General features: G+C 41.7%; 1 protein-coding gene and 1 non-coding gene across 5 annotated transcripts in view; both read right to left on the bottom strand.

Moving 5' to 3' along the window:
• Window positions 1-26,836, bottom strand: part of LOC139392412 (collagen alpha-1(XVI) chain-like) — a 161,143-nt gene that overhangs the window by 59,546 nt on the left and 74,761 nt on the right. For all 4 annotated transcript variants that reach the window (XM_071140386.1, XM_071140388.1, XM_071140385.1 and 1 more), the window contains exons 29-33: window positions 22,581-22,616; window positions 22,106-22,213; window positions 9,017-9,139; window positions 8,847-8,900; window positions 8,322-8,363 (exon numbers count right to left, since the gene is read on the bottom strand). In XM_071140386.1, coding sequence (XP_070996487.1) covers window positions 8,322-8,363; window positions 8,847-8,900; window positions 9,017-9,139; window positions 22,106-22,213; window positions 22,581-22,616 — 363 coding nt within the window. The remainder of the gene's footprint in view (window positions 1-8,321; window positions 8,364-8,846; window positions 8,901-9,016; window positions 9,140-22,105; window positions 22,214-22,580; window positions 22,617-26,836) is intronic.
• On the bottom strand, window positions 9,262-9,335 carry trnaa-ugc (transfer RNA alanine (anticodon UGC)). Its single transcript has one exon. It is a non-coding gene; the product is annotated as a tRNA-Ala (tRNA).

Raw genomic sequence — 26,836 nt, 5'->3', positions numbered from 1 at the left:
GGAGAAGGAATGGACCAGTATATTCCAGGGATAGGAGAAGGAATGGACCAGTATATTCCAGGGATAGGAGAAGGAATGGACCAGTATATTCCAGGGATAGGAGAAGGAATAGACCAGTATATTCCAGGGATAGGAGAAGGAATGGACCAGTATATTCCAGGGATAGGAGAAGGAATGGACCAGTATATTCCAGGGATAGGAGAAGGAATAGACCAGTATATTCCAGGGATAGGAGAAGGAATGGACCAGTATATTCCAGGAATAGACCAGTATATTCCAGGGAAAGGAGAAGGAATGGACCAGTATATTCCAGGGATAGGAGAAGGAATAGACCAGTATATTCCAGGGATAGGAGAAGGAATGGACCAGTATATTCCAGGGATAGGAGAAGGAATGGAGTAGTATATTCCAGGGATAGGAGAAGGAATGGACCAGTATATTCCAGGGATAGGAGAAGGAATGGACCAGTATATTCCAGAGATAGGAGAAGGAATGGACCAGTATATTCCAGGGATAGGAGAAGGAATGGACCAGTATATTCCAGGGATAGGAGAAGGAATGGACTAGTATATTCCGGGGATAGGAGAAGGAATGGACCAGTATATTCCAGGAATGGACCAGTATATTCCAGGAATGGACCAGTATATTCCAGGGATAGGAGAAGGAATGGACTAGTATATTCCAGGGATAGGAGAAGGAATGGACTAGTATATTCCAGGGATAGGAGAAGGAATGGACCAGTATATTCCAGGGATAGGAGAAGGAATAGACCAGTATATTCCAGGGATAGGAGAAGGAATAGACCAGTATATTCCAGGGATAGGAGAAGGAATAGACCAGTATATTCCAGGGATAGGAGAAGGAATGGAGTAGTATATTCCAGGGATAGGAGAAGGAATGGACCAGTATATTCCAGGGATAGGAGAAGGAATGGACCAGTATATTCCAGAGATAGGAGAAGGAATGGACCAGTATATTCCAGGGATAGGAGAAGGAATGGACCAGTATATTCCAGGGATAGGAGAAGGAATGGACTAGTATATTCCGGGGATAGGAGAAGGAATGGACCAGTATATTCCAGGAATGGACCAGTATATTCCAGGAATGGACCAGTATATTCCAGGGATAGGAGAAGGAATGGACTAGTATATTCCAGGGATAGGAGAAGGAATGGACTAGTATATTCCAGGGATAGGAGAAGGAATGGACCAGTATATTCCAGGGATAGGAGAAGGAATAGACCAGTATATTCCAGGGATAGGAGAAGGAATAGACCAGTATATTCCAGGGATAGGAGAAGGAATAGACCAGTATATTCCAGGGATAGGAGAAGGAATAGACCAGTATATTCCAGGGATAGGAGAAGGAATGGACCAGTATATTCCAGGAATGGACCAGTCTATTCCAGGGATAAGAGAAGGAATAGTCCAGTATATTCCAGGGATAGGAGAAGGAATGGACCAGTATATTCCAGGGATAGGAGAAGGAATGGACCAGTATATTCCAGGGATAGGAGAAGGAATGGACTAGTATATTCCAGGGATAGGAGAAGGAATGGACTAGTATATTCCAGGGATAGAAGAAGGAATGGACCAGTATATTCCAGGGATAGGAGAAGGAATGGACCAGTATATTCCAGGGATAGGAGAAGGAATGGATCAGTATATTCCAGGAATGGACCAGTATATTCCAGGGATAGGAGAAGGAATGGACCAGTATATTCCAGGGATAGGAGAAGGAATAGACCAGTATATTCCAGGGATAGGAGAAGGAATAGACCAGTATATTCCAGGGATAGGAGAAGGAATAGACCAGTATATTCCAGGGATAGGAGAAGGAATGGACCAGTATATTCCAGGGATAGGAGAAGGAATGGACCAGTATATTCCAGGGATAGGAAAAGGAATGGACCAGTATATTCCAGGGATAGGAGAAGGAATGGACTAGTATATTCCAGGGATAGGAGAAGGAATGGACCAGTATATTCCAGGGATAGGAGAAGGAATGGACCAGTATATTCCAGGGATAGGAGAAGGAATGGACTAGTATATTCCAGGGATAGGAGAAGGAATGGACCAGTATATTCCAGGGATAGGAGAAGGAATGGACCAGTATATTCCAGGGATAGGAAAAGGAATGGACCAGTATATTCCAGGGATAGGAGAAGGAATGGACTAGTATATTCCAGGGATAGGAGAAGGAATAGACCAGTATATTCCAGGGATAGGAGAAGGAATGGACCAGTATATTACAGGGATAGGAGAAGGAATAGACCAGTATATTCTAGGGATAGGAGAAGGAATGGACCAGTATATTCCAGGGATAGGAGAAGGAATGGACTAGTATATTCCAGGGATAGGAGAAGGAATGGACCAGTATATTCCAGGGATAGGAGAAGGAATGGACCAGTATATTCCAGGGATAGGAGAAGGAATGGACCAGTATATTCCTGGGATAGGAGAAGGAATGGACCAGTATATTACAGGGATAGGAGAAGGAATAGACCAGTATATTCTAGGGATAGGAGAAGGAATGGACCAGTATATTCCAGGAATGGACCAGTATATTCCAGGGATAGGAGAAGGAATGGACCAGTATATTCCAGGGATAGGAGAAGGAATAGACCAGTATATTCCAGGGATAGGAGAAGGAATAGACCAGTATATTCCAGGGATAGGAGAAGGAATAGACCAGTATATTCCAGGGATAGGAGAAGGAATGGACCAGTATATTCCAGGGATAGGAGAAGGAATAGACCAGTATATTCCAGGGATAGGAAAAGGAATGGACCAGTATATTCCAGGGATAGGAGAAGGAATGGACTAGTATATTCCAGGGATAGGAGAAGGAATGGACCAGTATATTCCAGGGATAGGAGAAGGAATGGACCAGTATATTCCAGGGATAGGAGAAGGAATGGACTAGTATATTCCAGGGATAGGAGAAGGAATGGACCAGTATATTCCAGGGATAGGAGAAGGAATGGACCAGTATATTCCAGGGATAGGAAAAGGAATGGACCAGTATATTCCAGGGATAGGAGAAGGAATGGACTAGTATATTCCAGGGATAGGAGAAGGAATAGACCAGTATATTCCAGGGATAGGAGAAGGAATGGACCAGTATATTACAGGGATAGGAGAAGGAATAGACCAGTATATTCTAGGGATAGGAGAAGGAATGGACCAGTATATTCCAGGGATAGGAGAAGGAATGGACTAGTATATTCCAGGGATAGGAGAAGGAATGGACCAGTATATTCCAGGGATAGGAGAAGGAATGGACCAGTATATTCCAGGGATAGGAGAAGGAATGGACCAGTATATTCCAGGGATAGGAGAAGGAATGGACCAGTATATTCCAGGGATAGGAGAAGGAATGGATCAGTATATTCCAGGAATGGACCAGTATATTCCAGGGATAGGAGAAGGAATGGACCAGTATATTCCAGGGATAGGAGAAGGAATAGACCAGTATATTCCAGGGATAGGAGAAGGAATAGACCAGTATATTCCAGGGATAGGAGAAGGAATAGACCAGTATATTCCAGGGATAGGAGAAGGAATGGACCAGTATATTCCAGGGATAGGAGAAGGAATGGACCAGTATATTCCAGGGATAGGAAAAGGAATGGACCAGTATATTCCAGGGATAGGAGAAGGAATGGACTAGTATATTCCAGGGATAGGAGAAGGAATGGACCAGTATATTCCAGGGATAGGAGAAGGAATGGACCAGTATATTCCAGGGATAGGAGAAGGAATGGACTAGTATATTCCAGGGATAGGAGAAGGAATGGACCAGTATATTCCAGGGATAGGAGAAGGAATGGACCAGTATATTCCAGGGATAGGAAAAGGAATGGACCAGTATATTCCAGGGATAGGAGAAGGAATGGACTAGTATATTCCAGGGATAGGAGAAGGAATAGACCAGTATATTCCAGGGATAGGAGAAGGAATGGACCAGTATATTACAGGGATAGGAGAAGGAATAGACCAGTATATTCTAGGGATAGGAGAAGGAATGGACCAGTATATTCCAGGGATAGGAGAAGGAATGGACTAGTATATTCCAGGGATAGGAGAAGGAATGGACCAGTATATTCCAGGGATAGGAGAAGGAATGGACCAGTATATTCCAGGGATAGGAGAAGGAATGGACCAGTATATTCCTGGGATAGGAGAAGGAATGGACCAGTATATTACAGGGATAGGAGAAGGAATAGACCAGTATATTCTAGGGATAGGAGAAGGAATGGACCAGTATATTCCAGGAATGGACCAGTATATTCCAGGGATAGGAGAAGGAATGGACCAGTATATTCCAGGGATAGGAGAAGGAATAGACCAGTATATTCCAGGGATAGGAGAAGGAATAGACCAGTATATTCCAGGGATAGGAGAAGGAATAGACCAGTATATTCCAGGGATAGGAGAAGGAATGGACCAGTATATTCCAGGGATAGGAGAAGGAATAGACCAGTATATTCCAGGGATAGGAAAAGGAATGGACCAGTATATTCCAGGGATAGGAGAAGGAATGGACTAGTATATTCCAGGGATAGGAGAAGGAATGGACCAGTATATTCCAGGGATAGGAGAAGGAATGGACCAGTATATTCCAGGGATAGGAGAAGGAATGGACTAGTATATTCCAGGGATAGGAGAAGGAATGGACCAGTATATTCCAGGGATAGGAGAAGGAATGGACCAGTATATTCCAGGGATAGGAAAAGGAATGGACCAGTATATTCCAGGGATAGGAGAAGGAATGGACTAGTATATTCCAGGGATAGGAGAAGGAATAGACCAGTATATTCCAGGGATAGGAGAAGGAATGGACCAGTATATTACAGGGATAGGAGAAGGAATAGACCAGTATATTCTAGGGATAGGAGAAGGAATGGACCAGTATATTCCAGGGATAGGAGAAGGAATGGACTAGTATATTCCAGGGATAGGAGAAGGAATGGACCAGTATATTCCAGGGATAGGAGAAGGAATGGACCAGTATATTCCAGGGATAGGAGAAGGAATGGACCAGTATATTCCAGGGATAGGAGAAGGAATGGACCAGCATATTCCAGAGATAGGAGAAGGAATGGACCAGTATATTCCAGGAATGGACCAGTATATTCCAGGGAAAGGAGAAGGAATGGACCAGTATATTCCAGGGATAGGAGAAGGAATAGACCAGTATATTCCAGGGATAGGAGAAGGAATGGACCAGTATATTCCAGGGATAGGAGAAGGAATGGACCAGTATATTCCAGGGATAGGAGAAGGAATGGACCAGTATATTCCAGGAATGGACCAGTATATTCCAGGGATAGGAGAAGGAATGGACTAGTATATTCCAGGGATAGGAGAAGGAATGGACCAGTATGTTCCAGGGATAGGAGAAGGAATGGACCAGTATATTCCAGGGATAGGAGAAGGAATGGACCAGTATATTCCAGGGATAGGAGAAGGAATGGACTAGTATATTCCAGGGATAGGAGAAAGAATGGACCAGTATATTCCAGGGATAGGAGAAGGAATGGACCAGTATATTCCAGGGATAGGAGAAGGAATGGACCAGTATATTCCAGGGATAGGAGAAGGAATAGACCAGTATATTCCAGGGATAGGAGAAGGAATGGACTAGTATATTCCAGGGATAGGAGAAGGAATGGACCAGTATATTCCAGGGATAGGAGAAGGAATGGACCAGTATATTCCAGGGATAGGAGAAGGAATGGACCAGTATATTCCAGGGATAGGAGAAGGAATAGACCAGTATATTCCAGGGATAGGAGAAGGAATGGACCAGTATATTCCAGGAATAGACCAGTATATTACAGGGATAGGAGAAGGAATGGACCAGTATATTCCAGGGATAGGAGAAGGAATAGACCAGTATATTCCAGGGATAGGAGAAGGAATGGACTAGTATATTCCAGGGATAGGAGAAGGAATGGACCAGTATATTCCAGGGATAGGAGAAGGAATAGACCAGTATATTCCAGGGATAGGAGAAGGAATGGACCAGTATATTCCAGGGATAGGAGATAGGAGATTTACAGCCAAATGATCCCAAACGTTCAAAAAGATGGGAAAGTGGATACCTCAACTAAACCACGTGAATATGACTCTGTCTCTTCTATTAAACCACGTGAATATGACTTTGTCTTCTATTAAACCACGTGAATATGACTGTCTCTTCTATTAAACCACGTGAATATGACTGTCTCTTCTATTAAACCACGTGAATATGACTCTGTCTCTTCTATTAAACCACGTGAATATGACTCTGTCTCTTCTATTAAACCACGTGAATATGACTGTCTCTTCTATTAAACCACGTGAATATGACTGTCTCTTCTATTAAACCACGTGAATATGACTCTGTCTCTTCTATTAAACCACGTGAATATGACTTTGTCTCTTCTATTAAACGACGTGAATATGACTGTCTCTTCTATTAAACTACGTGAATATGACTGTCTCTTCTATTAAACTACGTGAATATGACTGTCTCTTCTATTAAACTACGTGAATATGACTGTCTCTTCTATTAAACGACGTGAATATGACTGTCTCTTCTATTAAACCACATGAATATGACTGTCTCTTCTATTAAACCACGTGAATATGACTTTGTCTCTTCTATTAAACGACGTGAATATGACTGTCTCTTCTATTAAACTACGTGAATATGACTGTCTCTTCTATTAAACTACGTGAATATGACTGTCTCTTCTATTAAACCACGTGAATATGACTGTCTCTTCTATTAAACTACGTGAATATGACTGTCTCTTCTATTAAACTACGTGAATATGACTGCCTCTTCTATTAAACTACGTGAATATGACTGTCTCTTCTATTAAACCACGTGAATATGACTGTCTCTTCTATTAAACTACGTGAATATGACTGTCTCTTCTATTAAACCACGTGAATATGACTGTCTCTTCTATTAAACTACGTGAATATGACTGTCTCTTCTATTAAACCACGTGAATATGACTGTCTCTTCTATTAAACCACGTGAATATGACTCTGTCTCTTCTATTAAACTACGTGAATATGACTGTCTCTTCTATTAAACCACGTGAATATGACTGTCTCTTCTATTAAACCACGTGAAGATGACTCTGTCTTCTCTATTAAAACAAGTGAAGAAGACTGTCTGGCCTACTTAACCAAGTGAGGAAGACTGTCTGTTCTACTAAACCATTTGAAGAAGACTGTCTGTTCTATTAAACCAAGTGAAGAAGACTCTGTCTGTTCTATTAAACCAAGTGAAGAAGACTTTGTCTGTTCTATTAAACCATGTGAAGAAGACTGTCTGTTCTATTAAACCAAGTGAAGAAGACTCTGTCTGTTCTATTAAACCAAGTGAAGAAGACTGTCTGTTCTATTAAACCAAGTGAAGAAGACTGTCTGTTCTATTAAACCAAGTGAAGAAGACTCTGTCTGTTCTATTAAACCAAGTGAAGAAGACTGTCAGCTTGCTTAGGGGACTCTTCTCCAGGTTTATCTCTCTGTAGGTGATGGCTTTTTTCACATTGGAAAGAATTAAGAAAAAAAAAGAGAAACTAGAATGATATTTGGCCCTAAACAGAGAGTACACAGTGCCAGAATACCTGACCACTGTGACTGACCTAAACTTAAGGAAATCTTTGACTATGTACAGACTCAGTGAGCATAGCCTTGCTATTGAGAAAGGCCACAGTAGGCAGACCTGACTCTCAAGAGAAGACAGGCTATGTGCACACTGCCCACAAAATGAGGTGGAAACTGAGCTGCATTTCCTAACCTCCTGCCCAATGTATGACCATATTAGAGAAACATATTTCCCTCAGATTACACAGATACACAAAGAATTCGAAAAGAAACCCAATTTTGATAAACTCCCATATCTACTAGGTGAAATACCACAGTGTACCATCACAGCAGCAAGATTTGTGACCTGTTGCCACAAGAAAAGGGCAACCAGTGAAGAACAAACAACATATAACAACCCATATTTATGCTTATTTATTTTCCCTTGTGTACTTTAACCATTTGTACATTGTTACAACACTGTATGTATATGGCATTTATAATGTCTTTGTTGTCTTTATTCTTTTGAAACTTCTGTATGTGTAATGTTTACTGTTAGTTTTTATTGTTTATTTCACTTTTGTATATTATCTACCTCACTTGCTTTGGCAATGTTAACACATGTTTCCCATGCCAAAAAAGCCCCTTGAATTGAATTGAATAGACAACAGCCAATGTAAGGTTATTAGTAAATTGAGCGACCCATCTCCTCAGTGAATATGTTCTTACCTGATGTCCTGCTAAGCCCACCCCTTCAACTCCTGGGTCACCCTACAGGGGGCAGCACAGACACACACACTGAGTCAGTTACTGATGACCTACAACACCTCACCAACCTTCACAGACACACACACTGAGTCATTTACTGATAAACTACAACACCTCACCAACCCTCACAGACACACACACTGAGTCATTTACTGATAAACTACAACACCTCACCGACCCTCACAGACACACACACTGAGTCATTTACTGATAAACTACAACACCTCACCAACCCTCACAGACACACACACTGAGTCAGTTACTGATAAACTACAACACCTCACCAACCCTCACAGACACACACACTGAGTCAGTTACTGATAAACTACAACACCTCACCAACCCTCACAGACACACACACTGAGTCAGTTACTGATAAACTACAACACCTCACCGACCCTCACAGACACACACACTGAGTCAGTTACTGATGACCTACAACACCTCACCAACCCTCACAGACACACACACATCAACATGTCCTACCTGGCTTCCTTTAGGTCCAACAGGCCCCTGAACACCGGGAAGCCCTGCTTTACCCTGGTACACGGAGAGAGAGAGAGAGAAGATTATATTTTAGCATGCATATGAATAGTAGGCACACCTAAACAAAAAAAGGTGATACATCAGGGTCAAATTGAGACAGACAGACTCACGTGTTTCCCTGCTGTTCCCTCTCCTGGGGATCCGGGGTCGCCCCTCTCTCCCTTGGCTCCCTGCACCCCTCCTACACTGACCTGCCCCCCAGAGACAGTCGCACAGCTCTCACACGCATCTCCCTGGTGAAGGATACAACAGTAGTCAGAAAGAGAGAGAAATATCAGTGCCTAAATTCTTGTAATTTAGCAGACACTCTTATCCAGAGCGAGTTACAGTAGTGAGTGCATACGTTTTTCATACTGGTCCCCTGTGGGAATCAAACCCACAACCCTGGTGTTGCAAGCACCATGCTCTACCAACTGAGCTACACGGGACTAGTTAGTTAGTTAGTTAGTTAATGAGGTAGTTACATAGTTAGTGAATTAGTCTGTTACATAGTAAGTTAGTGATGATGGGTTCTAAACTTGAAATCTAAAATATCCTTATTCATGTTACTGAGGGAGAGAGGGGAATGCAGAACGTTTACATTCTGTTGGAACATGTTATTGTTAGACATCAGGTATCCTTTGGAAAGGAGAAGGGCCACGGTCTGGTACAAGTCAACTGAACAGCTGTGATTTGGGGAGGAGTGAGGAGTTTGGGCCAAGGTCAGGTCAGATGAAGTGAGAGTGAACAGGCATCACTAAAGTCCTGTATAGCAACAGAGATGTATTGGCAGGCCAGATGTGTAAGGAGGAGACTCAGCATAAGAGGAAGGTTTAAATAACAGTGCTTGTGTAAATATGTTTTTGTCTTATGCAGCTTTGTGACCCAGTGGGTGAATAAACTTGATTTGAGCTTTACTAGTTGTCCGTGACTTTTTATTCTGTTCATTTAGTGCCTGACAGTTCACTGCGATTTATAGTCGAACTGGAGGGTCAGAATCAGTGGAGAAGCAGCCAGCACAAAAACCAAGGTAGGCACAGTTTCTACACCTGTTACCAATCATTCTGACATCTTGGGGAGATGAGAGTCGTAGGCTGAACCAATTATTGGATACGGACCTAGAAAACCTGAGATTATTCAGTAGTCCCATGGTATTACAACTGGTCATAGATAAAAGGTAAGTCCTGAACACCTCACCAACCCTCACATACACATACACTGAGTCAGTTACTGATGACCTACAACACCTCACCAACCCTCACATACACATACACTGAGTCAGTTACTGATGACCTACAACACCTCACCAACCCGCACAGACACACACACAGAGTCATTTACTGATAAACTACAACACCATTCTGCATTCCCCTCTGTCCCTCAGTAACATGAATAAGGATATTTTAGATTTTTTTTTTAGACATAGTTCCTGTGGAGGGTAAATCCCGGAAGGGTAAGTCCCAAACAGGGTAGTTCCTGTGCAGGGTAAATCCCGGAAGGGTAAGTCCCAAACAGGGTAGTTCCTGTGGAGGGTAAATCCCGGAAGGGTAAGTCCCAAACAGGGTAGTTCCTGTGGAGGGTAAATCCCGAGAGGGTAAGTCCGGAAGCAAGAAGATATTCAAACGTTGTGTGAACATGATTTGTTTGTATTAGCAGTAGCAATAAGGAGAGAGGTTGGTTTATGCACAATTGGGTTGGGGAACCATGACATAGTCGTGGTAATATGTGTTGTAACATGAGTCACTGACGTGATCTTCCTGTCTTCCGAACCCTCCTGTCTCAGCCTCCAGTATTTATGCTGCAGTAGTTTATGTGTCGGGGGGCTAGGGTCAGTCTGTTATATCTGGAGTATTTATCCTGTCTTATCCGGTGTCCTGTGTGAATTTAAGTATGCTCTCTCTAATTCTCTCTCTCTTTTCTCTCTTCTCTCGGAGGACCTGAGTCCTAAGACCATGCCTAAGACTACCTGGCCTAATGACTCCTTGCTGTCCCCAGTCCACCTGCTGTCCCCGGTCAACCTGCTGTCCCTCTTTTCAACTGTTCTACCTGCGGCTATGGAACCCTGACCTGTTCACAGGACGTGCTACCTTGTCCCAGACCGGCGGATTTCGACTCTATACCGCACCTGCTGTCTCTAACTCTGAATGATTGGCTATGAAAAGCCAACTGACATTTATTCCTGAGGTGCTGACCTGTTGCACCCTCTACAACCACTGTGATTATTATTATTTGATCATGCTGGTCATCTATGAACATTTGAACATCTTGGCCATGTTCTGTTATAATCTCCACCCGGCACAGCCAGAAGAGGACTGGCCACCCCTCAGAGCCTGGTTCTTCTCTAGGTTTCTAATCTCCACCCGGCACAGCCAGAAGAGGACTGGCCACCCCTCAGAGCCTGGTTCTTCTCTAGGTTTCTAATCTCCACCCAGAACAGCCAGAAGAGGACTGACCACCCCTCAGAGCCTGGTTCCTCTCTAGGTTTCTAATCTCCACCCGGCACAGCCAGAAGAGGACTGGCCATCCCTCAGAGCCTGGTTCCTCTCTAGGTTTCTAATCTCCACCCGGCACAGCCAGAAGAGGACTGGCCACCCCTCAGAGCCTGGTTCCTCTCTAGGTTTCTAATCTCCACCCGGCACAGCCAGAAGAGGACTGGACACCCCTCAGAGCCTGGTTCCTCTCTAGGTTTCTAATCTCCACCCGGCACAGCCAGAAGAGGACTGGCCACCCCACATAGCCTGGTTCCTCTCTAGGTTTCTAATCTCCACCCGGCACAGCCAGAAGAGGACTGACCACCCCTCAGAGCCTGGTTCCTCTCTAGGTTTCTAATCTCCACCAGGCACAGCCAGAAGAGACCTGGCCACCCCACATAGCCTGGTTCCTCTCTAGGTTTCTTCCTAGGTTCCCGCCTTTCTAGGGGAGTTTTTCCTAGCCACCGTGCTTCTACATCTGCATTGCTTGCTGTTTGGGGTTTTAGGCTGGGTTTCTGTATAAGCACTTTGTGACATCTGCTGATGTAAAAAGGGCTTTATGAATACATTTGATTGATTGATTGATTGATTGTTGTCAACAACAGTGATATTTGAGGCGTAACATTGGTATCAGACTTTAGGTCAACCATATTCTCCAGTAGTAAATTGGCAAGTGCGTCAGTATTGGTTCTAATACAAGGTATCAGGTGCTGTGACCAATTACAAGGCACAAATACCATAACTATTGTCCAGGGAAGTGGGTATCATTACCTTGGAAAACAGTTGATAGAAGGTGTGTATTAGAGCCGTTGGGGAGGAAATCTAAACACAATGGACACCGTTGGGAGAGGCATCGGAATAATAACTATGAAATGGTGACCGGCAGACCTGATTCTCCCTGCAAAGTAGGACTAGAGGAAGAAACTTTTTAAAAGCCATAGAGGAGCTGAAAGAGGTGCAGAAGCATTCTACCAAATCGACTTGAAAATGGGAACATTTTTGCAAACTGGATAAAATTGTTCAGTGTTTCCCTGCTGACGGAAAATTCCAATCTCATAAAGAATTCAGAGATGCAATTGTGACTTGGCTCAATGACATAAAATGTAAATAAAAGCTTAATGCACCAGCGTTTTGATGTCAGCGTTGTATTAACAAAAAAAACGAACTGATAAAACCAGAATTAGATGTATTCAGCTGCAAAAAGACTGGGTATGTTGATAGAATGTGTACGTCTGCTTTGATGGCAGGTCTTAAACGTGTAATCAAAATTGGGTTGTGGCCCAACATTTTCATTGGGATGAAATAGAGCAATAAGCTTTGAGAGTAGAATCTACTTCAGATTACTTTGCAGCCGTACGAGTAGTTAATGCCGCCACAGTGAAAGTCACTAACAGTGGTTTCAATGGCCCAAGTAAGACAAAGAAATAGGGAGGAATGGGCAAATAATCAGAGCCCTGTTTAAGGAGTGGGGCTGTTGGTCATTGGAAAAGGGATTTTAAGCTGGTAATGGAGCCTACTGCATTAGGAAAGAATGCTGCGTAGCCAGCAGTTGCATTTTTGACAAAAGAAAAGCAGCAAACACTTTTGAAAGCAGTGGGCAGGAAACTTCCACATAGCGGTGTTTGGCCTCGGTTCGATCGATAGTGGTTCATAGAGATTACGGTTCCTATGTGTAGCGAGACGTAGGAGGCCACGTCTCACACAACTGTCTAATAGATAAGAGAGGGAAAAGAGTTACATTCAGTAACAGCAGAATCGAAAGTGATACAACTACTACCTGTCTATAAACACAAGTCCAGGAACAATACCTGGATAGTTTTACATGGCGATGGAAGTGGAGACGATTTGGGGTTGGATAATCCTTACGAGAATCAAAGACAGTGGCTTTTAAAAGGTACCACATTAAATTGCCAATATATACGTATGGCGAGAGCACAAATTACGTTTAAAAATAGTCCAACTTTGCATCATGCTGCATTTTTTTTTTAAATCGCTAATTAGGGTACATTTGAGGGTTCTGTGTTGATACAGTATGTAATGAATTTGTTATTGGTGTAAAAATATGAAGAAACTCATATGCCAGACATCACCACATTAGTAAACTATTTGGTAGAGAGGGGTCTGTCACGACTTCTGCCGAAGTCGTTGCCTCTCGACGTCACCGGCCTTCTAGCCATCATTGATCCATTTTCATTTTCCATTGGTTTTGTCTTGTCTTCCCACACACCTGTTTTCAATCCCATTCATTATCTGTTGTGTATTTAACTCTCTCTACACACAGCACTGGCCCACTCCAGGGCTTTCCCGGTGAGGCATGAGACGAGGGCGCAACTATTCTCACGGTCCAATCGTACTGGGGAGACCGTGGCCAGATACAAGTTCAGTTTAAGAAGAAAACCCTGGCAGCAGGCAGTATCTCCGTTGTATCCCGTGGGTAGGGATAAATGGATCTTATTAGGTTCAGGAGGGGGAAAAGCGTTCAAGGGAGATCCCGGTTGTGGTGGTGGAGGTGCTGGAGAAACTTCCTGTCTCTCCCAGCGAGCGGTCCATATTCTGGACCATGCGATCCATGGCGGCGCTCAGACAGTCAATCTCCTCCGCTTGTTCCCAGACGCGTTCCTCCATCTCCATGAGCTAAGTGTCTTCTCCTGCTGACTTCATATTTTTGGTCAGAGATTCTGTCAGAGTCGTGTGTATAGGTGGCAGAGAAGTCAGGCGCAGGAGAGTCAAACGGAGTGTAAATAGAGTATTTTAATATAAGTCTACTTAACATGATCCAAACACTAAATACGTACATACATAAATGAACATGGGTACGAGGACCCGTCGCGCACCTATACAACAAAAAACAACACTTGACATAAAACTATCCCTGACAAAGACATGAGGGGAAACAGAGGGTTAAATACACAACAGGTAATGAATGGGGTTGAAAACAGGTGTGTGGGAAGACAAGACAAAACCAATGGAAAATGAAAAATGAATAAATGATGGCTAGAAGGCCGGTGACGTCGACCGCTGAGCACTACCCGAACAAGGAGAGGGTCACAAGGCATCATATACCGTACCTGTTCCTTATTTAACCCTCTGTTCCCCCATGTTTGTTTGTGATTGTTTATATGTAGGAAGGTCTGTTATTGTGGGCTCTGTTTATTTATTGCATTTATATTATGTTAAGTAAAATATGTTTATTTACTCATATCTACTGTCCTGCGCCTGACTCCTACACACCAGCTACACACAGCCTTCCTTACAGTGAAAATCTGCAGTTTTATAAATATAAAGATATCCGGATCCGGCCGTAAAGGGAGTTCCCCGATAAGTAAGGCCTGGCCATTTGTGTGTTTTCGCCCTACGGTTTACCACACACATCAGCACGCACACACAACTCACAGGTTATTAATATTGGTTAGTGGTGATAATACTGTGTTTGATTTACTGTGTGGGGGTCTTTTTAATTTAGTTTTAAACTGTGCACGCAAAATGATGGAAATGTTTGAAATGTTAAATGGTTTCTGAAGTACAGGGAAAGAAAAGGGAAATAAAATACTTAATGGTGTTGAATGACCTTTGTCCTGACTTTCTGATGAGGCCTGATCAACCTCCCTAGAAATTATACAGACATTTGGTGAGATTTAAGAATAACATCAATGAGGGACACCCGTCTCTAGTCTATTTTACCATTACCTTATGGGATACAATTATTTCCTTATGTAGTGATCAAGCATTGTAACTATAATGTGATTTGTTATTCTAATTTGTTTATTTTTGTTTTAACAGGCAGTGTTGTTGTTTTTGTTAGTTTTTTTTTTACAGATGAATCACAATGTGAGTCATGTGTTTAAAGGGGAGATTACCAGTTCCCTGGGGCCCTGGCCCTTTGGTAAATATGCTAATAGTTTTGTTCAATCTGCATATAAAAGGAAAAATATATGTTGATAATGGTTGACAGCAACTCCAAACGGATTGAGGTTTTCCCCACCTTGAGTGATATGTGTATTGCTGTTGTTGTTTTGGTTCTTGTTTTTGTCTTTTTTTTCGATACAAATCTTACCAGATTGGGTCTGCTGTATTGTTGGGATTTCTCACTAAGGGTTAACTCCCTGACCCGGTAACTCTGTGGTGAGGTTGCCAGTGTCATAACTCTCCTGTGATGATCTGAAGGATCAGATTACAGAGGGTCCGCTCTACAGCGTGCTCTCTCTCGTAGAGAGAGTGGGAAGTCGGCTGTTTTATGGCGGTCGTAAAATATACTGCCTCTATGCCCTGCAGTGTTCGAGATTAGAATGTAAACTGTGGAACACAGAGAAACACTTGGACATCAACAGTTTGAATAATTAAACAATATTTCTATTTTTGAGAATGTGGGAGTGGTCCGTGGACACTTAAGGGACAGTCATGTCGAGTGTGTTTGATTTGGTGATCTTATGAAGGACAGAAAACTCTGGTTGTGTACACTTCTCATTTATAGGGTTTACATCTAAATGTTGTGAAATGTATATGATTACATATGAAACTATTTGTGAAAAGGTGAAATGTGATTTTAGCCTTCCAAATGAGAGTATGGATTTTCATATAAAGTTTCACTAGTCAGTGGCCACGCCCGTGAGTACAGACATTTACATCGATGTCATGGAACGCCCCCTTCTTCCACATAGTATAAAACCACTGTGACAAAATTAACATTTTGTGCCAAAGAGACGGTAAACCGGACGTCTCAAATAGTCAAGAAGACTGGAAACATGGAGCTGATGTTACATGTTAAAATGGTTAAGAACTACAACTCTACCAAAGGACAAGACCAGAAAACGTGAAGATCATTCCCACGTTGAAATGGCAAAGAAATCTACAAACTAAAGAACAATTATTCAGACTGCAGCTGTTTAAATACTTTAGTCTGGTAGACACATTCAATCTAAGAACATTTGAGAATGGTACTCTGAAGTATCCATTCTAACCACCTATGACTTGAATCAAACCAGAGGCTCTCTGTCGACTGACTATCCAGCAGACGGACTGGTAATCACAGAGAGGGACAACAAAGACAGACACTCGTAAATATGTAAATTGCAATTTATTTTCGAAAGAGCAGTTGTTAATGTTCAAAGTATTATCAATTACTATGTACAGTTGAAGTCGGAAGTTTACATACACCTTAGCCAAATATATTTCAACTCAGTTTTTCACAATTCCTGACATTTAATCCTAGTAAAAATTCCCTGTTTTAAGTCAGTTAGGATCACCACTTTATTTGAAAAATGTGAAATGTCAGAATAATAGTAGAGAGAATGATGTATTCCAACTTTTATTTCTTTCATCACATTCCCAGTGGGTATAACAAAGGTCATTTTGGCCAAACAGTTCTATTTTTGTTTCATCAGACCAGAGAACATTTCTCCAAAAAGTATGATCATTGTCCCCATGTGCGGTTGCAAACCGTAGTCTGGCTTTTTTATGGAGGTTTGGAGCAGTGGCTTCTTCCTTGCTGAGCGGCTTTTCAGGTTATGTCGATATAGGACACGTTTCACTGTGGATAGATACTTTTGTACCTGTTTCCTCCAGCATCTTCACAAGGTCCTTTGCTGTTGTTCTGGGATTGATTTGCACTTGTCGCACCAAAGTACGTTCATCTCTAGGAGACAGAATGTGTCGTCTTCCTGAGCGGTATGATGGCTGCGTGGTCCCATGGTGTTTATAGTTGCAGTGTTTGAAAATTGCTCCCAAGGATGAACCAGACTTGTGGAGGTCTATAATTTTTTTCTGAGGTCTTTGGCTGATTTCTTTTGATTTTCCCATGATGTCAAGGAAAGAGGCACTGAGTTTGAAGGTAGGCCTTGAAATGCATCCACAGGTACACCTCCAAATTTTTATTTTTTTATTTCACCTTTATTTAACCAGGTAGGCTAGTTGAGAACAAGTTCTCATTTCCAACTGCGACCTGACCAAGATAAAGCAACGCAGTGCGACACAAACAACAACAGAGTTACACATGGAATAAAGAATCGTACAGTCAATGACAGAATAGAAAAAAAGAAAGTCCATATACAGTGTGTGCAAATGGTGTGAGGAGGTAAGGCAATAAATAGGCCATATTAGTGAAGTAATTACAATTTAGCAAATTAACACTTGTGTGATAGATGTGCAGATGATGATGTGCAAGTAGAAATACTGGTGTGCAAAGAGCAGAAAAGTAAATAAAAACAATATTGGGATGAGGTAGATTGGATTGGCTATTTACACATGGGCTATGTACAGCTGCAGCGATCGGTTAGCTGCTCAGATAGCTGACGTTTAAAGTTAGTGAGGGAAATATAAGTCTCCAGCGTCAGCGATTTTTGCAATTCGTTCCAGTCATTGGCAGCAGAGAACCGAAAGGAAAGGTGGCCAAAGGAGGTGTTGGCTTTGGGGATGACCAGTGAGAAATACCTGCTGGAGCGCCTGCTATGGGTGGGTGTTGTTATCGTGACCAGTGAGCAGAGATAAGGAGGTGCTTTACCTAGCATAGACTTATAGATGACCCGACTAGAGCATACAGGTCGCAGTGGTGGGTGGTATATGGGGCTTTGGTGACAAAACGGATGGCACTGTGATAGACAGCATCCAGGTTGCTGAGTAGAGTGTTGGAGGCTATTTTGTAAATGACATCGCCGAAGTCGAGAATTGGTAGGCTAGTCAGTTTTACGAGGGTATGTTTGGCAGCGTGAGTGAAGGAGGCTTTGTTGCGAAATAGGAACTCAAATGATGTCAATTAGCCTATTAGAAGCTTCTAAAGCCATGACATCATTTTCTGGAATTTTCCCTGCTGTTAAAATGCCCAGTCAACTGACCCACTGGAATTGTGACACAGTGAATTGTACGTTAAATAATCTGCCTGTAAACTATTGTTGGAAAAATTACTTGTGTCATGCACAAAGTAGATGTCCTAACCAATTTGCCAAAACTATAGTTTGTTAACAAGAAATTTGTGGAGTGGTTGAAAAATGAGTTTTAATGACTCCAACCTTAGTGTATGTAAACTTCCGACTTCAACTGTATGTAGTGAATCCACTCTTGAGTTTCCCGCTCTTGAACGGCCCTACCCCTTTCCTTTGTCTACCAAGCCGTCATATCAGCTTAGCCCCCTTCCTATCATGATTGTAACCAATGTGTGACCTATTGTGTGTGTGTTTATGTAATTCTGTGATTTGATTAGTTAATTATTAAATAAATATTTAAACCAATTTGTTTAAAGCTTACTCATGATCTAGGCTAGGGTTCGTGCAGATATCTAAGGGTTTGCGACGTTCAGAGACTGATGAGGTAATAATGCATTAATAAGCGACTGTTTTGATAAAATATGAAAATATCTGAAGAGTTATATTTGGGAAATTGACACTCTATAAACAAAATGTTCCCGTGGTGCAACGACTTCCTAGTTAACGCTTCATGATTAGTTTAATCGCATAATTAAATTACACAGAGAATTAATTTGATAATATACAGTCTTCACATTTAATGACAGTCAACGACACGACACCAGCATGATAAGGGAGTATAAGACCATTTGGAAAATGGTTTCAACACTGTGTTGTTATGCTCTTGGACAATTGTCTTTGAGATTTTGGTATTAAGGAAAATAGGAATGTAATAGTCTGGATTTCCAGAATCAGAAATTTCTTAACTGTTGTTTTGCTCTGTCCTCTCTCGAGTTATGGCAAAGGTGACCATAGATGGTGTCTTGATGAAAGGAAGGGATGATTTGACCAGGAACAGAGTGAATCTCAACCCTCTCTCCCCCTAACTGTCTGAAGAAATAGTGACAAAATAGTGACAAAGGCATTCACTACGACCTTGTCTTTCACCACTCCTACCTGTGATCTGATTCCGAGCCAGCAACCTGTGTACGAGCAGCAGGAGTGTGGCATGAGTCCTGAGACCGTACATGTGGAGTGAGCATGGAGAGAAATCACGTCCAAACTTCTCTCATGCTGCTGGTGTACTGGTGGGAAAATGGACCAGACAGAATGGACTGTACAGAATAGTGGTGGCGGCTCAGGTGAGAGATTTGTGTGCTTGGGGAAGTCTGATTAATATCACGAATATTGAAATCGGGACACTATCATGGGCCATCAACTGTGAAAGGCATGAGTTACATACTATGTGTCGTCGGGAAGATGAACTGTAACGCTATCTGAAGAAAAACATGAAGAAGGATGCGTGCCGGGAGGGAAGGGGGTTGGTCAACCGTGCTCGTAAATATTTATTTGGGGTATCAGGTTGATTGTGGAGGTCTGCACACTGCGAAATGTGTAGTAATTTAGACTAAGAATGCATCGAGATACGGATCTGTCATTACCATGTCACATGCGACGTTAAGACAGGGATAAACAGGGGCCGTAATGAGAAAGGTTGATATTGATAATATAAGTAGGACACATTGTTTATATATTTTCCTTGTTTGTAAATGTACATTCTAACAGTGTCTGTGTGTGTTAAGTTGAGGGTCTCGAATACGAGTGATAGAACCAACAAGAACCACTAAGGACTGTCATTCTAAATTTGGGTTGGATAGTTTATAAAATGTTTTAATTATGATTCAGAAAAGACAGAAAGAGAGAGAGCACAAAGTGAGGGGAGGTTGCACTGCTCAAATTGACTGAGTCTAGGGAGGTAAACCTTATCTTTTAGTGTCTTCCGAGAGGGAGGTTATTAGAGAACCCACTAGATGATAGCTTGGGCCAACAATGAAGGGGTTTTATTTTACCAGGTCATCAGAGTCCTAATGTTAAAACCTGTTTGGGAAAGGGGGCAGTATTTTCACACCTGGATGAAAAGCGTGCCCAAAGTAAACTGCATGTTACTCAGGCCCAGAAGCTAGGATATGCATATAATTGGTAGATTTGGATAGAAAACACTCTAACGTTTCCAAAACTGTTAAAATAATGTTTGTGAGTATAACATAACTGATATGGCCAGCGAAAACCTGAGGAAAATCCATCCAGGAAGTGCCATTATTGAAAGCCTATCCACCATATAAAGGGATATGACCCAGATTGCATTCTCTATGGCTTCCACTAGACGTGAACAGTCTTTAGACATTGTTTCAGGCTTTTATTCTGAACAATGAGGGAGAATGACCACTTTGAATGAGTGGACAGTGGGAAATCCCAGACCTGTATGACCAAGAGACCGAGAGAGCACCTTTCGTTGTTTTTCCTTTATATTGACGACGCTATTGTCCGGTTGAAATATTATTGATTATTTAGACAAAAAACAACCTGAGGATTGATTAGCCACAGACCACAGACAAATTCCTTTATCCTGTTACTATGGAGAACCGGCCTCAGAACATTAAACATGAAATAAAGGGACTTTGGAACAATGGTTTTCGTCAGCCACAATGATGGTCATGACGATAGATGGAATACGAAAATGTATGTCATTTTTGTTTTGTTATTAAAGGTTAATAGAAAACATTGCAACATGAAGAGTTTTCCTAGTATATGTTTGATGTTTATACATTGTACGTTGTGTGGAAAATGTCCAAATCAAAGGGAATGTTTTGGTAAAGATGAAATGGTAAGTTAGTTGTCTAAAATTGGATTTGAATCAAATCTAGACCTTGCCTCATAAACTTGGTACGCCCAGAGAATTGCCCTAAAGGCGGTTACTCCCATTTCTGACCCAAGGGTATAAAACCTGTGAGTATAGAATTTACAGAGAAGACTACGTGACCCAAGCTGCAGCCAAGGTCTAAAAAGTAAACAAACCCAGAACGCAACACAAGTTTGAAGACAAAGAAATCCTTTTCTACCCAAGCTACGGATGAGTAGCTGTGTCTAAGTGGGTGAATTCAAGCCGGACCCCCTTAGCATCCAATCCCAGGGAATCGTGGTATCTAAAAGGTTTCATTCCTATGCTGTGAGCTCTGAGCTACAGAGCTGTCTGCCCTCAGAAGACCCCTTACATAGCAAGGGTAAGCCAAAAGGACACTGACAACGGGGGGATGATCAGAGAGGTGCGCAGGAGAAGTGCGTCATCGAGCAGCTGAACGGTCCCCTGAACCGGAGGTCGGAGGTTTACCCCACATAATTACATCATTATATTCTGACCAATAAGAGCGGCAGTTTGGGGCAAGGCTAGGGTTAGAATAGCATAGCTGACAAATTCACCCAAATGTATATTTCTCTCGTGTACTTTCCTTTTTCCTCTCTCTCTTTGAAATCCCCATTTTGGGTAACACGTGTCATAGTGTGTTGGCCCGTTATACTAAGTTCTAATCAATAGCCTATAATGTGTTTTGTCTGTGTGTATTTTTTATCATCATTTTAGCTTTTTAGTAAATAAATATTCAACTAAGATTGGGGTGGTACGAACTCATTGGTGAGACCCGGGTCCGTGCAGATTCACAGGCTATACGACATTCAGAACGAGATTGTAAGAGGTAACTGGCTAATTAGCGGCTGTTGTAAAATCGATATTCTGATATTCTTTGAGTTAATCTGGGAATTAGAAACTCAATAAAAACAAAATTTCCCATGGTGCCCCAGATTAATGAGTTAATAATTACTTGATTGAGTTAATCACGCAATTAACTTTTAATCCTTCGATGAACAACAGTCGTCAAATTAACTAATACAACGTCACGATAGGATAAACAAGCAGACAGAGGGCCAACCAGACAGAGGGCCAGCCAGTCCAGCTAGACAGCCAGACAGTCAGACTGACTGACTCATTGATAGGGTGGATGGTTGGTTGGGTGTTCCATACCTTCTCTCCTTTCAGTCCAGTTACTCCATCCCGACCAGACTCTCCAGGCAGGCCCGGGATTCCATGGGTTCCGGCCAATCCTTGGTCTCCTTGCTCACCCTGGTCTCCCTAGCAACAGAGACACATGATGTTGTCATTTAAAACAATGCATTGTAATCAAAAACATGGATCTGGTCTGTGACTCGTACTTAAACATTCATAAATGAAGATTGATTTAACAACAGTCCAGAATAATAATTCAAGGTTACTGATTACAATGCACAAAGCTTCATCAAATTATTATTAGTCTGAATTAAACAAGTACCTAAACCCAGTAATAAGTTAATTCTGGGTTTGTGATACCAGAGTGTTTGAAGGTAGTTTTGTTTATGACTACCAAGAAACACTATGTGTGACCCTGATTTAACCCACTGCAGTAAAAGGTTTTTGCTATTCAGAGACTTTTATAAAGAGCAACCTGACATAAAGAACTGACCTTCTCTCCCCTTAGACCATCAAGACCTGGCACACCCTGTGTAAAGAGACAGGAGAAGACAGAACAAGAGTGAGAGTGATACCCACCTATAATAGTACATACACACCCACACCCACACCCACACACCTGTTCAACCCTCTACCTATTCAGATATAAAGCCCTGACAAAGTGCTAACCACTGGGGCACACACTACGTAATTAAGCAGTGTGAAACAGTAGTTTACCATATAAATGAGATGTATAGATCACTTTGGCATATTCTGTGTTAGGTGGGGGATTACCTGTATACAGTTGAAGTCGGAAGTTTACATACACTTCAGTTGGAGTCATTAAAACTCATTATTCAACCACTCCACAAATGTCTTGTTAACAAACTATAGTTTTGGCAAGTCAGTTAGGACATCTACTTTGTGCATGACACAATTATTTTTTCCAACAATAGTTTACGGACAGATTATTTAATTTATAATTCACTGTGTCACAATTCCAGTGGATTAGAAGTTTACATACACTAAATTGACTGCCTTTAAAATGCTTGGAAAACTCCAGAAAATGATGTCATAGCTTTAGAAGCTTCTGATAGGCTAATTGACATCATTTGAGTCAATTGGAGGTGTACCTGTGGATGTATTTCAAGGCCTACCACGAAACTCAGTGCCTCTTTGCTTGACATCATGGGAAAAACAAAAGAAATCAGCCAAGACCAAAGAAAAAAAAGTGTAGACCTCCACAAGTCTGGTTCATCCCTGGGAGCAATTTCCAAACGCCTGAAGGTACCACGTTCAACTGTACAAACAATAGTACGCAAGTATAAACACCATGGGACCACACAGCCGTCATACCGCTCAGAAAGGAGACACATTCTGTCTCCTAGAGATGAACGTAGTTTGGTGTGAAAAGTCCAAATCAATCCCAGAACAACAGCAAAGGACCTTGTGAAGATGCTGGAGGCAACAGGTACAAACGTATCTATATCCACAGTAAAACGAGTCCTATATTGACGTAACCTGAAAGGCCTCTCAGCAAGGAAGAAGCCACCGCTCCAAAAACGCCATAAAAAAGCCAGACTACGGTTTGCAACTGCACATGGGGACAAATATCGTACTTTTTGGAGAAATGCCCTATGGTCTGATGAAAAAAATAGAACTGTTTGGCCATAATGACCATCGTTATGTTTGGAGGAAAAAGGGGGAAGCTTGCAAGCTGAAGGACACCATCCCATCGGTGAAGCACAGGGGTGGTAGCATCATGTTGTGGGGGTGTTTGCGGCAGGAGGGATGTGGATATATTGAAGCAACATCTCAAGACATCAGTCAGAAAGTTAAAGCTTGTTCGCAAATCAAATCAAATACATTTTATTTGTCACATACACATGGTTAGCAGATGTTAATGCGAGTGTAGCGAAATGCTTGTGCTTCTAGTTCCGACAATGCAGTAATAACCAATGGGCTTGTGGAAGGCTATCCAAAACGTGTGTCCCAAGTTAAACAATTTAAAGGCAATGCTACCAAATACTAATTGAGTGTATGTAAACTTCTGACCCACTGGGAATGTGATGAAAGAAATAAAATATTAAATAAATCATTCTCTCTACTATTATTCTGACATTTCACATTCTTCAAATAAAGTGGTGATCCTCACTGACCTAAGACAGGGAATTTGTACTAGAATTAAATGTCAGGAATTGTGAAAAACTGAGTTTAAATGTATTTGGCTAAGGTGTATGTAAACTTCCGACTTCAACTGTATGTCATAAACTGGCTGTTCCAATACTGAAGATGCAGGTACAGTGGTTCCTCCTTTAAAGGTTTTGAGCTTACACTGCGAGACTTAGAGGTACCCAACGTCACAGCTTCATTGCTCCAGACCACCACAAGAGGGAGTTAGAGCACTCATTATGCATTTGGGTCCCAAGGTTTTTATTTGACCAATCATATCGAGTGGTTCCAATGACGAATTTGATGTCCCTGGTGACTTCAGCAAAGATGTCTGACAAAACATTACGGGGAAGAAAATGTAAGAAGTTACAACGTCATAACGAGTCAAGCTAAAAATGTACAATTGAGAGGAATATGTTAGTTAATATAGAGACAAAAGATGGTGCATATTTTTTTGTCATAAAGTTAATTGACTAAAATCACTATTTAGCACGTTTTTTTCAGCCATATCCAATACCAGGTGTATCAAACTCATTCATTATAGCAAGCAGGGAGCAGGTTTCGAACCCTCAACATTCTAGCCCCGAAGTCCAGCACGTTATCGACTGTGCCCAAATTTATTCATTGGGGTTAGGGCCGATTGTGGCTAAAAACACTTTGAGTCTTTAACGTGGAAAGGGGAAAAGTATTTTTTATTTTTTTTCACAAGCTAGCAGGATGGGCTATTAGCTGAACAACAGACTATTCAACCTTTACTAAAGAATTGTCTAATAGCCGAGCTAGGTGGGAATCCCCCTCCCCCCCAACAAATCATTTTCAGGACTATCTAGAAAAAGCAGAGGAGATGCGCAATAGGTTTCTAAGAAGCTATTCTCCACAATGTGTGGATGAAGCTCTTAATTTGGCATCGGGGAAAACACGAGATGAACTGCTACAGAAACGACCCGCTAAAGCTAAGGAACACTTCGTAATGTTCACAACTACATACAGTATACTTTGAACTCACGAAAAGTGGGAGATGCGGTCAAGAAACACTGGTATGTTCTATTTACGCAATAAATTGTTCCATGCCAACTGCCAGCCACAAAAGAAAATCAGCCAGGCTCTTTTACGCCCTCTTCCAAATGGTAGCTATAAATGCAGAGGTTGCGCACAGTGCAACAATATGATGTGTGTGAATATTTCTGCCACCCACACACAGGAAAACGGTTCCAAATATATTACATTATTACGTGTTCCACCACCCGTGTTATCTACATTATTACATTTCCATGTGGGCTGTGCTATGTAGGTAAACCTCTTGTTCTCTCACAGAGAATCATTGAACATAAAAGTTTAATTAGGAGAAACGACAGGGATTATCCAGTCGCAGTACATTTTAATTAATTAACAAAAACATGACATTTCTACCTTCAGATTTTGTGTCATAGAGAAAGTTAAGATATCAGACAGGGGCGGTGATATAAATAATAAAGAGAATGATTTGGGATTTTCACCCTCCAGACATTATTTCCAAAAGGTCTTAATGATGAAATGTACATTTTGTTGTAAATTTGAACATAAATCATGCCCCTATTTCAGATTACTCTGTACCCAATGGTTTATGAAAACTGGCTTGGTAGGTGGATGTCCTCATTGTGGTTTTTACAGACGTTTAATCCGTTTTATGTACACACTATTTGAATATTTATGAAATGCATATTGTTATATTTGGTAGCACTTATTTGTTTTTCCTTCGCCTCCAACTCTTTTCAATGCATGGAATGGATGTGGGTGTGGCTAGGTCTACATAAGGGTGCTAATTTAAAAAACCCACAAAAGCTCTGACGAAGGCCGTGAGGCCAACACATAAAGCTTATTAAAGATCAGTGATAGGATCAAGAGCAGTGTGAGGGTTCCTCCTCTTTTTCCTCATCTTATCCGACTGTTGCCATGCACCTGCAAAAAGATAGCTCAAATGTGTGAGTGCCTTTTGAATTTGACTTTACAAACAACAAAAGGGCTTAATTGGAGTCTATTTCTTCGGAGCCTAGACCTATATAAAATAACTCAACTGACGGAGGGAGGTAGGCTCTGAGGCTTAACAGCCTAATGGAAGTAGGATTTTTTTAATCCGGCCTACTTACAATTTAAACTAGTCAAAAATGTAGCATCCTACATAAAACAATCATTTAAAGAAAAAAAGTCTGCACCTGTCACGGATCCCTCCGGAACTTTCATTACGCACACCTCACTGATTACTACTTGTATAAGTTTGCCCTTTGGTTTCCATTGGGTTGTTGATTATTGTTCCAATGTCCATTGGTCGTGTGTAGTGTTGTTGTGGCTTTCATGCCACGTGTATTGTGCAGAAGATTACTTATCTCGTCCCGTGTTATAATCATTGTGCAATTGTGTATTTATTCAAAGTACTCCTCGCTCCTTTGTTTGGGTCTCAACCCTGTGTTTTGTATAGTGTTTGTTTGGTCTTTGTCCTCATGCCTGTATATGGCACACTGTAATTTGGGTAAATCAAAAACCCCTATTAAGCATTCCTGTGCCTGTCTCCCGACCATTTATACCAACGTGACAGAGTGGTTCTCAATCAGAGGCAGGTGG

Source organism: Oncorhynchus clarkii, chromosome 32 (genome assembly GCF_045791955.1).
Source record: "Oncorhynchus clarkii lewisi isolate Uvic-CL-2024 chromosome 32, UVic_Ocla_1.0, whole genome shotgun sequence".
In the NCBI taxonomy this organism is placed as follows: domain Eukaryota; kingdom Metazoa; phylum Chordata; class Actinopteri; order Salmoniformes; family Salmonidae; genus Oncorhynchus; species Oncorhynchus clarkii.
This window is presented reverse-complemented; position numbering and strand designations above follow the sequence as displayed.